This window comes from Echinops telfairi, unplaced genomic scaffold, assembly GCF_000313985.2.
Source record: "Echinops telfairi isolate 266 unplaced genomic scaffold, ASM31398v2 ScPeMD7_7407;HRSCAF=8445, whole genome shotgun sequence".
In the NCBI taxonomy this organism is placed as follows: Eukaryota; Metazoa; Chordata; class Mammalia; order Afrosoricida; family Tenrecidae; genus Echinops; species Echinops telfairi.
In genome coordinates this window covers 8,493,173-8,504,323 of record NW_022111307.1, presented here as the reverse complement: position 1 = coordinate 8,504,323, position 11,151 = coordinate 8,493,173, and the positions used below count along the sequence as shown (strand labels likewise).

The following is an 11,151-nucleotide window of genomic DNA, read 5'->3' as shown; positions in this document are numbered from 1 at the left end:
CCCTTCGACACCTTGTGATCACACAGGCTGGTGTACTTCTTCCATGTGGGCTTTGTTGCTTCTGAGCTAGATGACTGCTTGTTTACCTTCAAGCCATAAGACTCTTATTTGCATTTTCATAGCACCTCCCTAATATAAGTCATTCGTTGTTTTGATAAGCAAGGGTTATCTGGAGATATGGGGTTAAAATTGGGAGGCCTCTAGGGGAAAGGGAGTCTTTGGTGGGACATTTGTTGAGAATAATTTCATTGGCAGCTTTACTTTCTTCTTGTTACAGGGCTGCATGCACTTCTTCTCTTGGGCAGAAGAGGGCAGGAGAGGGCAGAAAACAGGCACCGGTCTTTGGGTTATCCAGCCCCACCTTCCACAGCGTGAACAACCTTTTGCCTCCAAGCTACTACCTCCAATCCTGCTTGCGTGCTTCTTTGTAAAGGTGTGTCTCCAGATTAACCTTGGGAAATGACACCATGCCAAATCTTAACTAACTTTGTAAACTGCTTCCCTGCCAAAGCTGAGCTAACCAAAATATTTTTACAGCATATTTAATAAGTCTACTCTCCCTTGGCACCCCCTACAACTTGTATCAGGGGAGCCATGAGTAACTGAGCTAGGTGACCCCCTATTTTTCTACTTCCCCAACTTTTCAGAAGGCAAGGGAGGCCAAGGAAGGACCTTGTGGGGGAGAGGCCTCCTGACGCACCATGGCTACGGGCCTGGGACGTGGGGCCGGGGCACAGCGCAGATCTTTTGAGGCTGGGGTTGCAGCGTGCCCCCAAACACATACTCCAGTCGGGGCCCCGGGCTCCCCTCAGCCATCTGGAACTCAAAGGTTCTGAGCAGCATGGCAAACGTCAGGAAAAGCTCCATCCGGGCCAGTTGGTCCCCTGGGCACATCCGGTGGCCTGGAAGCAGAGAGAAAGGTCAGAGGGTGGCAGCTGCTCCTGTGCCAGGCCCTCCCCCCACCTCCCACCCAGGACGCAGGGCTGCACCCAGTACCTGCTGAGAATGGCAAGAAGGCTTCATTGAGCGTGAAGTTTCCGTCCTTGTCCAGGAAGTGGCCGGGGTTGAATTGTCGGGGGGTCTCCCAGCACTTGGGGTCATGGAGCACAGAGGCCAGGTTGGGCAAGATGATGGTGCCCTGCAGAAGAGAAGCCCAGCCCTGGCTGAGCGGCCAGGTGAGCTTGGAAAACACCCGGGGACCCAGGCCTTCTCGGGCTCCCTCCCTCCAAGTTGACAGCCAGGAAAGGACTGAGCTTACACCTTTGTGGCTAGCGGTGACCCTAAAGTCTCCCAACCCAGGGCTTCAGACCCCAAGTCCTTGCATCCTGTGCAGAAGGCAAGAAGAGGCTATTGGGCATGAATGGAGAGTCCTGCACAGGACAACAAATACTCTGTGTGTGTGTGTGTGTGTGTGTGTGTGTGTGTGTGTGTGTGTAGAGACAGAGAGGGGACAGCTTTCAGAGTAGGGAGAAGAGAGCATAAACCCCACCCTTGACCCTGACCATAACCCTAACTGGAGCTCTTACTGTGTTTCAAAGGAGAAGAGTGGTTGAAATCAGACTAATCAGATGGAGACACCCAAGGAGCCTGTCAGGGTGACTTTGGCCTCTTTCCAATGAGAGCCCTCGGCTGACCAGCCCAGCAGAAGGACGACACTCGGAGCAAGGATAGAGTTGGTCATGATTCCAGGAGCAAAGGGTACTCAGAAAGAACTCCTGATCTATTGTTCACATACCCGACACCAGGGGCCTGGGGACCAGAGGGCTGGTCCTTGGTTTGATAGAGGCCAGGAAAATGAGAAGCCTGCATCCCAGATGGCGGAGAGAGAGACAGGGCTCTCTACTCCCGTAAGGAGCTAAGGTCTCGGAAACCCACAGGGGTCGGCCTCCCCTGTCCTATTGGGTCACTGTGCGGCCGCATGGACTGGAAGGCGGTGAGTTTTGTAGTTTTCCCCAAACGGACAAAGACAGAATGCTTCACTGCAGAACCATGTCGCTCAGCTCAGCTCACTCAGGGGCTCTGCCTTGTGCCTGGCGGTCCCTTCAGATGTTAGTACGGGGTCAGGTGGACAACAGCACATCTGAAGAGGAGACGAATCCTGGGGGCTAGAGAGTTTACGCTGATGGATGGAGGAGGAGCATCTTGGAAAAGGAGACCGAGGGGGGCTGCCTTCAATGAAGCCGTTGAGTCCCACACGTAAGAAGTGCTGATCCGGCGGATGTTCCGCTTAGTGTGTTCCCAACAACACAAATAACTAAAAATGCAGCATGTTTCTGGAAAACCAACTGCCAACCGCCATTGAGGAGCCGACGCCTCCCCGGCCCCAGCGTTCACTTCATGAAGGCTGGCTCTCCTGGGCTCTCCTGTGCCAATCTTGTCGTTCCTCTGGAATTCATGATGATCTGACACATCTCCGCTGAGTCTCTTTAGACATTGCACGGAACCTCTCTCCATCAGCGAACCATACTTGCAGCTGGGATGCAGGCCTGCCCCTCCAGGCCAAGGGAGCCTCCGAGGACCAGCAGGCCTATCCCCTGGACCAGATTGCTCCAGACGGCCCCTCCCTCCACGCCTGGTCCATGAAACCTCCCTTCACCGGTGGCCCAAAGACGCGGATTTGGATGGGCCGGGTCCACTCCTTCTTTGGGGGTCTTGGGTGTTGTTAGGTGCTGTCCGGTCGGGTCCGACTCATCGCAACCCTCTGCATGCCGGAATGAAACACTGCCCAGGCCTGTGCTGGCCTCGCCGTGGTCATGTTGGAGCCTGTGTGGCGGCCGTCTGTCGTGGCCCGGGCTCTTCACTTGACCCTCGACTTGAGCCCCACTTGTAACTGTCTCATACAGAATGCAGCCATTCAGCCCCCAAAGTCGATGGTGGTGATGAGGGCACAGCTCTTTTAACTATGGTTAGACCATTGAATCATATGGGATGTGGATTAGATGTCAATCAAATTGTTGATTAAAAAAAACACACGGTAAACTACAGCATAAGGAAGGACTTAAGGAAGGAAAGATAAAGGAAGGCAGCCCATAGTAACCCTCTCAGAGGTCGGTTGGCTTGTTGACGGTGTAGCACTGCAGGCTTATGGGAGAGGTGTGACCCCCAGGTGTCTCGACCAAGGACCCACCTTGACCTGGTCACTGTGGGGCGTCCAGCAGAGGTGTGGGGGTCCTCGAGTTCTTGCTGCCCGAGTGAGCTACATCTCCCAGGTAGAGTCTTGGAAATGTCCATTTCCCCTCCCTGGGATGAAGCCACCCTTTGGCTGATAACAGTCTAGACCGTTGCCTTCAGGCCAAGAGACTCCGGGCCGGAAGCTCCCTTCCCTCCACAGCCGTTGGTGTCCTGAGGGAGGCACTCTTACCTCATGGATGGGTTCGGAGCCCAGCATGCGCAGCACACAAGGACAGCCCTCCCTCCCTCCCAGTGACGCCACCGGCTGCCTGTTGGGTGCCCTCTGGGGACTGGGTGACACCTCTTCAGTAAAGAGCAGGCCTCGAGATCTGGAGAGAGCCTTGAACCGCTGCGGGAACCACTGTGGTGGCACTGTCATTTGGCTGAGAAACAGTCGTTCATGGCCTGCTGCCAAACTGAGTCTACTGTTCAGAGGCATCTCTTGGCCTGTCTACTGCTCAGTATTGATCAGCACCTGCTAATGACCCCCCCAGAGACTTTACCACAGAAGATTTCCTAGAAGTAGATGGGGCAGAAACGGGCTCTTAGCAGAAATTTCTCACTCCAAATGGCGTAACGTTGGCAATGGAAGCCTGGCTCCTCTCTTTTCAACGTGACTTCATTTGGCAAAGCTTTTTAGAAGGCCTGGGCCCAGGCCCTCCTGCTGCTGCCCACAGCAAGATGAGCTGGTGGTGTGGTCCTGCCCAGACATTCTGCAAGGGCCTTGTCTAACCTATGCCCCTGCTGGCCATTCATTGCCAAGAGCAGGTCATTAAAAGCCAGTCTGGCCAGGCCAGGGGCCAATGCAAAACATCTCCACTTGACATGTCGGTTCATTCGTCCACCAGGAGAGGTCTTTCAGGAGCAATGAGAGCTGCGGGGTCGGTTGGTGGGAAAAGCAGGAATTCCTGGCTGGCGGGAAGAGCCGGAACTCTTGTCAGGAGGATGAGCATTTGAAACCCAGTTATCATTTGTGTGTTTGGGGCACTTACTTGAGCTCTCTAACCTGAAGTTTCTCTACCTATAAAAAAGGGTAATACCATCACCACCATCTACAGTATAGGTTCCCTTATTTGGCCTACTCCCCCTTAAAAACAATCACTCAGCCTCCCCCTGGCAATGACACAGTTTTGCACCATAGTCCATAATCCAGTATAAAGTATAGGTATCTGCTCCTGCAGCTTCCAGCGCCGCCCCCCCCCCCCCCCCCCCCCCCCCCCCCCCCACCACCCCCCCCCCAGCAGTAATGGGAAACTCCGATCCATAGGGGGCGCTAGAACAATTCAGGGAAGCTGCAAGGGCAGATACCAACCTTCTATGCTGGATTATGGGCTATGCTGCAAAAGGTTTTCCATTGCAATGGGGGTAAATTAAGAATCACACCCTGGCAGTCCCTTAGGGCCAAGTCTGCCCCATACCAGGGTCTGAAAGTGCTGAACCAAGCCTGATGGTGGAGAAGGGAACCCCCACATTTTCTCTCCAGGCTGCACTCCTACTGCCCCGCCACAGTGGGGCTGGAGCATCAGTGAGGACCCAAGGCCCCTGTCCGAGGAAAGTCCTGGGCTCTGGCCACCACCTTTGGGCACAGAGAGGCCATCTTTCCACCACACCTTAAAACGAGTGCTTCGTTTTCATCAAAGTGGCAACCTTGCCACTTCCACACCTGTGGCAGACCTTGGCACTCACATTCCTGTGTGTTCCTGTGTCCTTGAGCATGGGCCGAGCTACTCAATCCCTTCTAATGTATATTATCCCGCCAGGTGACTCCGATGTACCTGAAAGCTGGGAAACCACTGGTGTAAAGAATCTGGACATGCTACATGAAAGAAAGCTTATTATAAGTTAAAAGAAAAATCTTGCTACTGCGGGTTCTGGTGGATACCTACAGGTTTTATTATAAAATAAACTGTGTACACACACCTCTGTGACCAGTGGCTGGTTGGAGACAAGTCCTCTCAGTCACACACTTGTCTTGGTCTCATGAGGGTGCCTTCCCAAAAAAAGGGTGTGGGGAGAGGCTTCCAAGGGGCTCTGCAGGGTGAATTAAGTTCAAAGAAAAAAGGTCAGCTCACAAGGTTATGGTGGCTGGTTTTAGGAATTCTAAACAGGTAATCTTTCTAGTTTTCTTGAAGGACATGGGATCTCGGGGGCTTATTAGGAAGAAGTTTTAAGAAAACGGACAACTGCACTGGTGAGAAAAAGGCAGGAAAGCTGCACCCGGGGATTTTTAAAAAAATCATGATAACTCTTGATTTTACTGAGAAATCTTAACCTATCCACCCTGTCACCTCGGTCTTGTTTGCTCAGACTTCTTTTGATCCCCAAACTGAGAGAACATTAAAAGGAACACAACTTGAGTTCCGTAAGAAAGTCCAACCTGCCATCTTGAGCTTGTGTCAATCAAAGAGTCAGAATTCTTCAGGGATGGGTTTGAGAGATTGAAACCCTGCCATCAGAAGTATATAATATTTTTTAAAATAAAGGTTTTATAGCAATGCTTTTTCTTACTTAACCCTCATACATAAGTCAACATCTCGACAACAATGTAAAATAAGCGTGGAGAGAACATTGGAAAGACGTAGATTAAATGTTTGCAAGTGTTATCTGTGACACTGGAAACCTGCTGCCATCAAGTGCAGCCTGATACTTGGGGACCCCATGTTCCATGGTACTATATGCTGTCTGGTCTTGCACCATCCCCCTAATTGGTTTTGATCTACAGCATTCATTGTCTGATTTTTTGAAATGGATCACCAGGCTTCCTTTTAGTTTGGAAACTCCACTAAAACCCCCATATGTGATGGATAGACAGACAGACAGACAGACAGATAGAGATAGAGTAGTTGGCAGGTAGGTGGTGAGTATGTGGATGGATGGAAGATTGGATAATGGATGATAGGTGATGGAAGGATGGATGGATGCATGGATGATGGATGGGTGGATGATGGATGGAGGAAGGATGGATAATAGATGGATGATGGAAGGATGGATAACGGATGATGTTAGAAGGATGGTTGGAAGGATGGATGATGGATGGATGGATGGGTGGATGGAGAGATAATAGAGAGATGACTGATGAATTGGTAGGAGGCATGTAAGGAGGAGTTGTAGAAGTTGGCTGTGCTGGTCAGGAAGGGCAGGGCATTGGAGGGTGCTTCTGTAGGTGCTGTGTTGGCTAAGGAGCCACTTACCTTGGGTATGGGGTAGCCGAGCACACGAGTGGAGGTCACACACCGGTGCACAACACCCACAGACACGACACTGCCGAGGCGCTGCACCTCGTGGAGGACCGCGCGGGTGTAGGGCAGGCGCTTGCGGTCCTCATAGCAGACAGCAGGGGCTGCGCCCAGCACTGCATCCAGCTCCAGCTGCACTCGCTCTGCATGCACATCCACGTGGCTCTGGAGAGGACACCTGGGCCTGGCCTGCCTGCTCTACCACCTCTGTCCCCACCAGAGGAGGCTGCAAGGCTCAGGGCTCCTTGGCCACCTCACCCTACTGCTCCCAGTCGCACGGGAGAAGCCCTCTCTGAACCCCAGCTAGCTTCCTGTGAGCAAGATTGTGTAGGGTTGGCTTTTGAAGGGTGCCAGGGAGTGGGAAATGAGAGAAGTGTAAGAAACCAGAGTTGAGTATCCACTATGGATCAGACACTCTATTCAAAGAGCCTGAGGGGACAGCCACCGTCATCTGCATTATTCAGGTGAGGAAAGTGAGGCTCAGAGAGGACAGAACTGATGGAACCGGGATCTGAATTTAGACCACAGCTGTTTGGCCCCGAGGGACCTCCAGCCGCCCTTGTGTCCCCAGTTGTGCTTCTGAGGAGGGTGTTAGCACAGGCCTGGAGCTCATCACTGAGTGAGCAAAAACGACATCGCCCCATTTTATGCTGGTTCCTAGAGGCTCAGTGATTTACCCCAAATCACACAGCAGGTCGCAGGTAGGGTGGGAAGGCCCTTCTATGAAATGACAAGGCCATGCCATTTCCTGTGCCGTGGCCGCAAGAGCAGGACCTGCCCCAGGGACACGGAGCAGAGACTGGTGTGGGCAGGAGACCCCGAGGCAGAGGTGCTGGGGGTGCTCACCCTGGATGGCATGGTGCTGAACCATGTAGAGGAGTGCCCGGTGCAGGGTGGTAGCCGTGGTGTCGGTGCCCCCCAGGAACAGGTCAATGACCACCTGGATCAGGTTATCCTCGGTGAATGTCGAGACTGGGTCATCCTGGGCCTGGTGGACGGTGGTCAGAAGGCCTTTAGGAGCCCTGGCCTGGAGCCTGGGCAAAAGAGAGAGGGGAAGGCCCAGACAGCCACAGCTCTGGGCAGCTCTGAGAGCTGGTGGCCCGGGTCAGAGATGAGACCCTGAGGCCAAGGCCCGGAAAAGCAGGCCCCTCCCTTCCACCCCTAGCAGCCATTCTAGGCCCACCTTGGTGATCTGGGCCAGGTAGCAGCTGATGAAATCCCTGGGAGCCTCGGGTCCCCTGAGCTTGTGTCTGCTGATCTCCTGGCGGATGAAGTCGCGCACACCCTCCAGTTGCCTAAAGAGCTTCTTGTGGGGTCCCGGGAGGTGGCAGAGGGCCCAGGGGAACATGTCGTAGAACTGTGAGGACAGAGACCTGAGTCAGGCACAAAGAGCTGTGCCCGGGAGCCTCACGTGGGCGGGGCACCTGGCAGAAACTAAAGGTGTGATAGCAGAGGAGCGGGGCGCACTTGGGAGCCGACTGGGAACCCTGTGGATGAGACTGTAACCGCCTTTCCCTCCTGCTCACACAGGCATGCAGCACCCCAGCACAGCGGGGCAGGCGCATTAGCCGGGTCAGGGTGCTGGGTGGCAGCCGCCTAAGGAGCTGTGGCCTGTCTCTGTCCACCTCTCAGCCGGTGCACCATGGGCCCCCGCTGTCCAACGGCCGAAGCACCTGCCTCCCCAAAGGGCCCACTTGCTGTTGCTAGAAGCCCTGGAGAGGCAGCAGGGCATGGAATGCCGCCTGGTCGTGGACCGCCCCCACGATCAGTGTTGTGATCCCTAGTTTCATCGGCCAGTTGTCTCTGGGAGGTCACCAGGCCTTTCCTCCTAGTCCATCCTTGTGGGATTATAAAGAGACTTTTCCCCAGCATTGTCTCCCGCAAAGACATGCCAAACATTAGGGGCTTTTCCGTTAGTATATGGGAAAAGCTCAGATATTCAGAGACATTCTCCCAGAAGGCAGTCAGCTGCCAGGCTACTTGCTCAGGCCACCACGGGTAGGCCTGCTCCCTGCTGTTAAGGACAATAGACTACTTCTCTCTAAAGGCTTGCAGTCATGGATTTGGTTCCTGTAGGTGGAGTTCACACCCTGCAGATAATGGTCTATAGTTGATGCAGAGAACAGATCAAACCGGCACTGCACATCCAAAGTTCAGCTGTCACCCTGGATCTAGGATCTGCCCTTCTTGTCACATGTATACCCCCATCCCTCCTCTTCCTATTGCGTGTATATCCCTAGATTGTCCCCCTCTCATTGCTGTATAACTAATAGTGCAACCCCTTCCTGTGACATATGTCTTTACCTTGGGCTTACACTCCACGCCAAAGATATATAGGCCTGGGTTAGCAATAAAGAGTGCTTTCTCGGCTCCTCCCTTGACCTCTCGTTGGTTCCCCCTCTCCTCTCCCGTCCTCACTCCCCTGTTCCCTTTCCCCTTGTCCTCCTTCCCTTCCCCCTCACTCCACGTGGACCACCAAGTGGGGCTGAGGTGAGCAATGCTACCATGAAATGTGTCTGACTCCATTATTTCTATCTTTCTTTTATCTCTCATGCTCTCTATGACTTTAATTTAATATTTATATATCTCAACCGTACAATTGTGCCTATCATACCCGTGATTAGTGGTGGGGGGCTGGCACCCCTTCCAACCACACATCCTAGTCTGGGAACAACCCGTTCAGCATCATAGCCACACACAAGCCTCTTCTGGTAGGTGAGTAGGGGCGGTGCATTGGCCAGGCATTGAACCTGCCTCAGTTTCTGCTTCAGAGTGGCTGGTGGGTTTGAACTACCAACCTTTTGGTTACATCGACTCCCTCAGTGCCAACTTACCTGGCGCCAGGTGGTGCTGACAAAGGCCAAGCCAAAGTCAATGGCTCTAGTCAGTTCCAGGAAGAACGGATTCTCCTTGGGGAAGTGCTGGCCGAACACCAGGGCCCCGATGACTCTGACCGTGGTCATGACGATGGCTGGCTGAGGGTCGAAGGGTCTGCCTGAGGGCGGAGAGTCCGAGGAGGTGAGGAGACACAGAGACCACTGCTTGGAGCACCAGTACAATCGGGTGCCTGCTATCCATCCTGTGTTGACTCACTCATTCTCGCCCCTCGCTCTCTCAGACATCCAGCAAGTGCTTACTGAGCACCCTCTAAGAGCCAGGCTCAGTGGCAGGTGCTGGGTGTTCAGAGCCAGGTGTGGGAGACAGGCTTGCATGTAAGGGCCACCGGACATCAGTGCGACAAACGATGAGGAGTCGGACTATCCATGCCTGGGATCCAGGGGTGCTTCTTAGGGCAGGTGACCTCAGGAGGAGCAAGGAGGGGCAGGGTGTGGGTGCAGGCATTCCTGAGAGGGAATGACGTGAGCCGAGGCTTGTAGGGGTAACGAGCCTGGGATGTTGGGGGCAGACAGGACGGCTTCTCGTTCCCCGGGGGGACCTGTACCGCCCCCCCTGCCCCCCGCCCAGTGCCTGTGTCTGTGTCCATGCCCCCTGGGGATGCGCCCCCTCCACTGCTGGCTCACACACAGCAGGCCTGCCACTCACCCTGCTCCCGGCGGAAGGCTTCGGCCAGCTTGGCTGCCTCTTCCTGCAGCTGCCGCTCCAGCGCTGGCTTGCCCAGGCCCAGCCCGCGAAGCGTTGCCAGGCAGAAGCGCCGCTGCTGCCGCCACATGTGGCCGTTGCTGCAGATGATCCCTGGGCCCAGGTGAGACCATGAGCACCCCTTTCCGCGGCCAGCTCTGTGTCGGGGCTGACTGGCCAGGGAAGGGGCATTTGGGGGAGAAGGCAGTGAGCCTGGCACCTTCAATGTGGGCTCAGCATGCCTCCTCTTGACTGGCCAGTCTGCCAGCTCCTTCCCGGCCTTGGAGAGCCCCAAGCTCACTCACCTCCCTCACCGCTCACACTGAGGTGCAGAGGGGGCAAGGGCTGATGCTGAGGCTTGAACCCAGGTCCTTTGGGCTCTCAAAGCCCACTCCTTTTGTGCCCCCCAGACCTCCTGGTCATTCCCGTTCTGTTAATAGTCCAGGGCCGGCCTGGGGTTCGGGACAGATCACCATCAGCCACCCCTCCTCCCCAACAGGAATGGGAATCTTGCCTCGTTCTCCAAACAGGTCCTGGAAGAGCGGGGTGAGGGGCCGGCCAGAGAACTGCTCCGAGTTGGAGACCAGTGCGGCCTTCACCGCCTGAAAGCCGGTCAGCACCACCATGGGGGTCGGGCCCACCCACATGGTGAACACACTGCCGTGGGTCTGCGCCAACTGCAGGGAAAATGGGGACCTTCCTCACGCCGGGCTTCACTCTCGAGGTGCCCCTGTCCCCATGCCCAGCGGGGTCGCAGTCAGGAAAGGAAGTTACACGCAGCATCTCTCACAGACCCCAAGGTACCTGGGGGCTGGGTATGTGCTACTCATGTTACAGATGGAACTTGTTTTAGGGTATAAGAGACCCCATATAAATATACTTTAAGGCGAACATGTACGATGTATTCAAAAGAGACCAAGACAACACAGACACACATTAGCTTGAGGTCAGAATGGTGCCCCAGGGTGTGCTGGAAGACAGGGCTTGGACAGTGCCTGGGAGGACAAAGGAGACTGCCTGTAAAGCATGACCGGTGGCAGGTCCACACATCACAATTACAGGTGCTGTTAGGCAGCTAGCTTAGGGACAAAGGAGTGGGTTGTCCCTCCCATGCCTGCAAAGGACCACATAATGGGGTGGTGTGTGTGTGTGTGTGTGTGTGTGT

The 11,151-nt window shown here is 54.6% G+C and overlaps 1 protein-coding gene across 1 annotated transcript; it reads right to left on the bottom strand.

Annotated features, from left to right (window-relative positions):
* Window positions 1-705: 705 nt before the first annotated feature.
* On the bottom strand, window positions 706-7,755 carry LOC101649023 (cytochrome P450 2J4-like). Its single transcript, XM_004713479.1, has 5 exons — window positions 7,591-7,755; window positions 7,254-7,395; window positions 6,363-6,550; window positions 997-1,138; window positions 706-902 (listed from the first exon to the last, which is right to left on the bottom strand). The coding sequence occupies exons 1-5, from the start codon at window positions 7,753-7,755 to the stop codon at window positions 706-708; spliced, it is 834 nt and encodes a 277-aa protein (XP_004713536.1).
* Between the last annotated feature and the right edge of the window lie 3,396 nt (window positions 7,756-11,151).

Bases quoted from the DNA above. Each gene is read 5' to 3' on its own strand.
- LOC101649023 (XM_004713479.1), bottom strand. From the start codon at position 7,755: ATGTTCCCCTGGGCCCTCTGCCACCTCCCGGGACCCCACAAGAAGCTC. The intron at 7,396-7,590 runs GTGGGCCTAGAA...ACCGTCCACCAG, and splicing joins ACCTGGCCCAGATCACCAAG to GCCCAGGATGACCCAGTCTC. The intron at 1,139-6,362 runs GTAAGTGGCTCC...TCTCTTCTGCAG, and splicing joins TCGGCTACCCCATACCCAAG to GGCACCATCATCTTGCCCAA.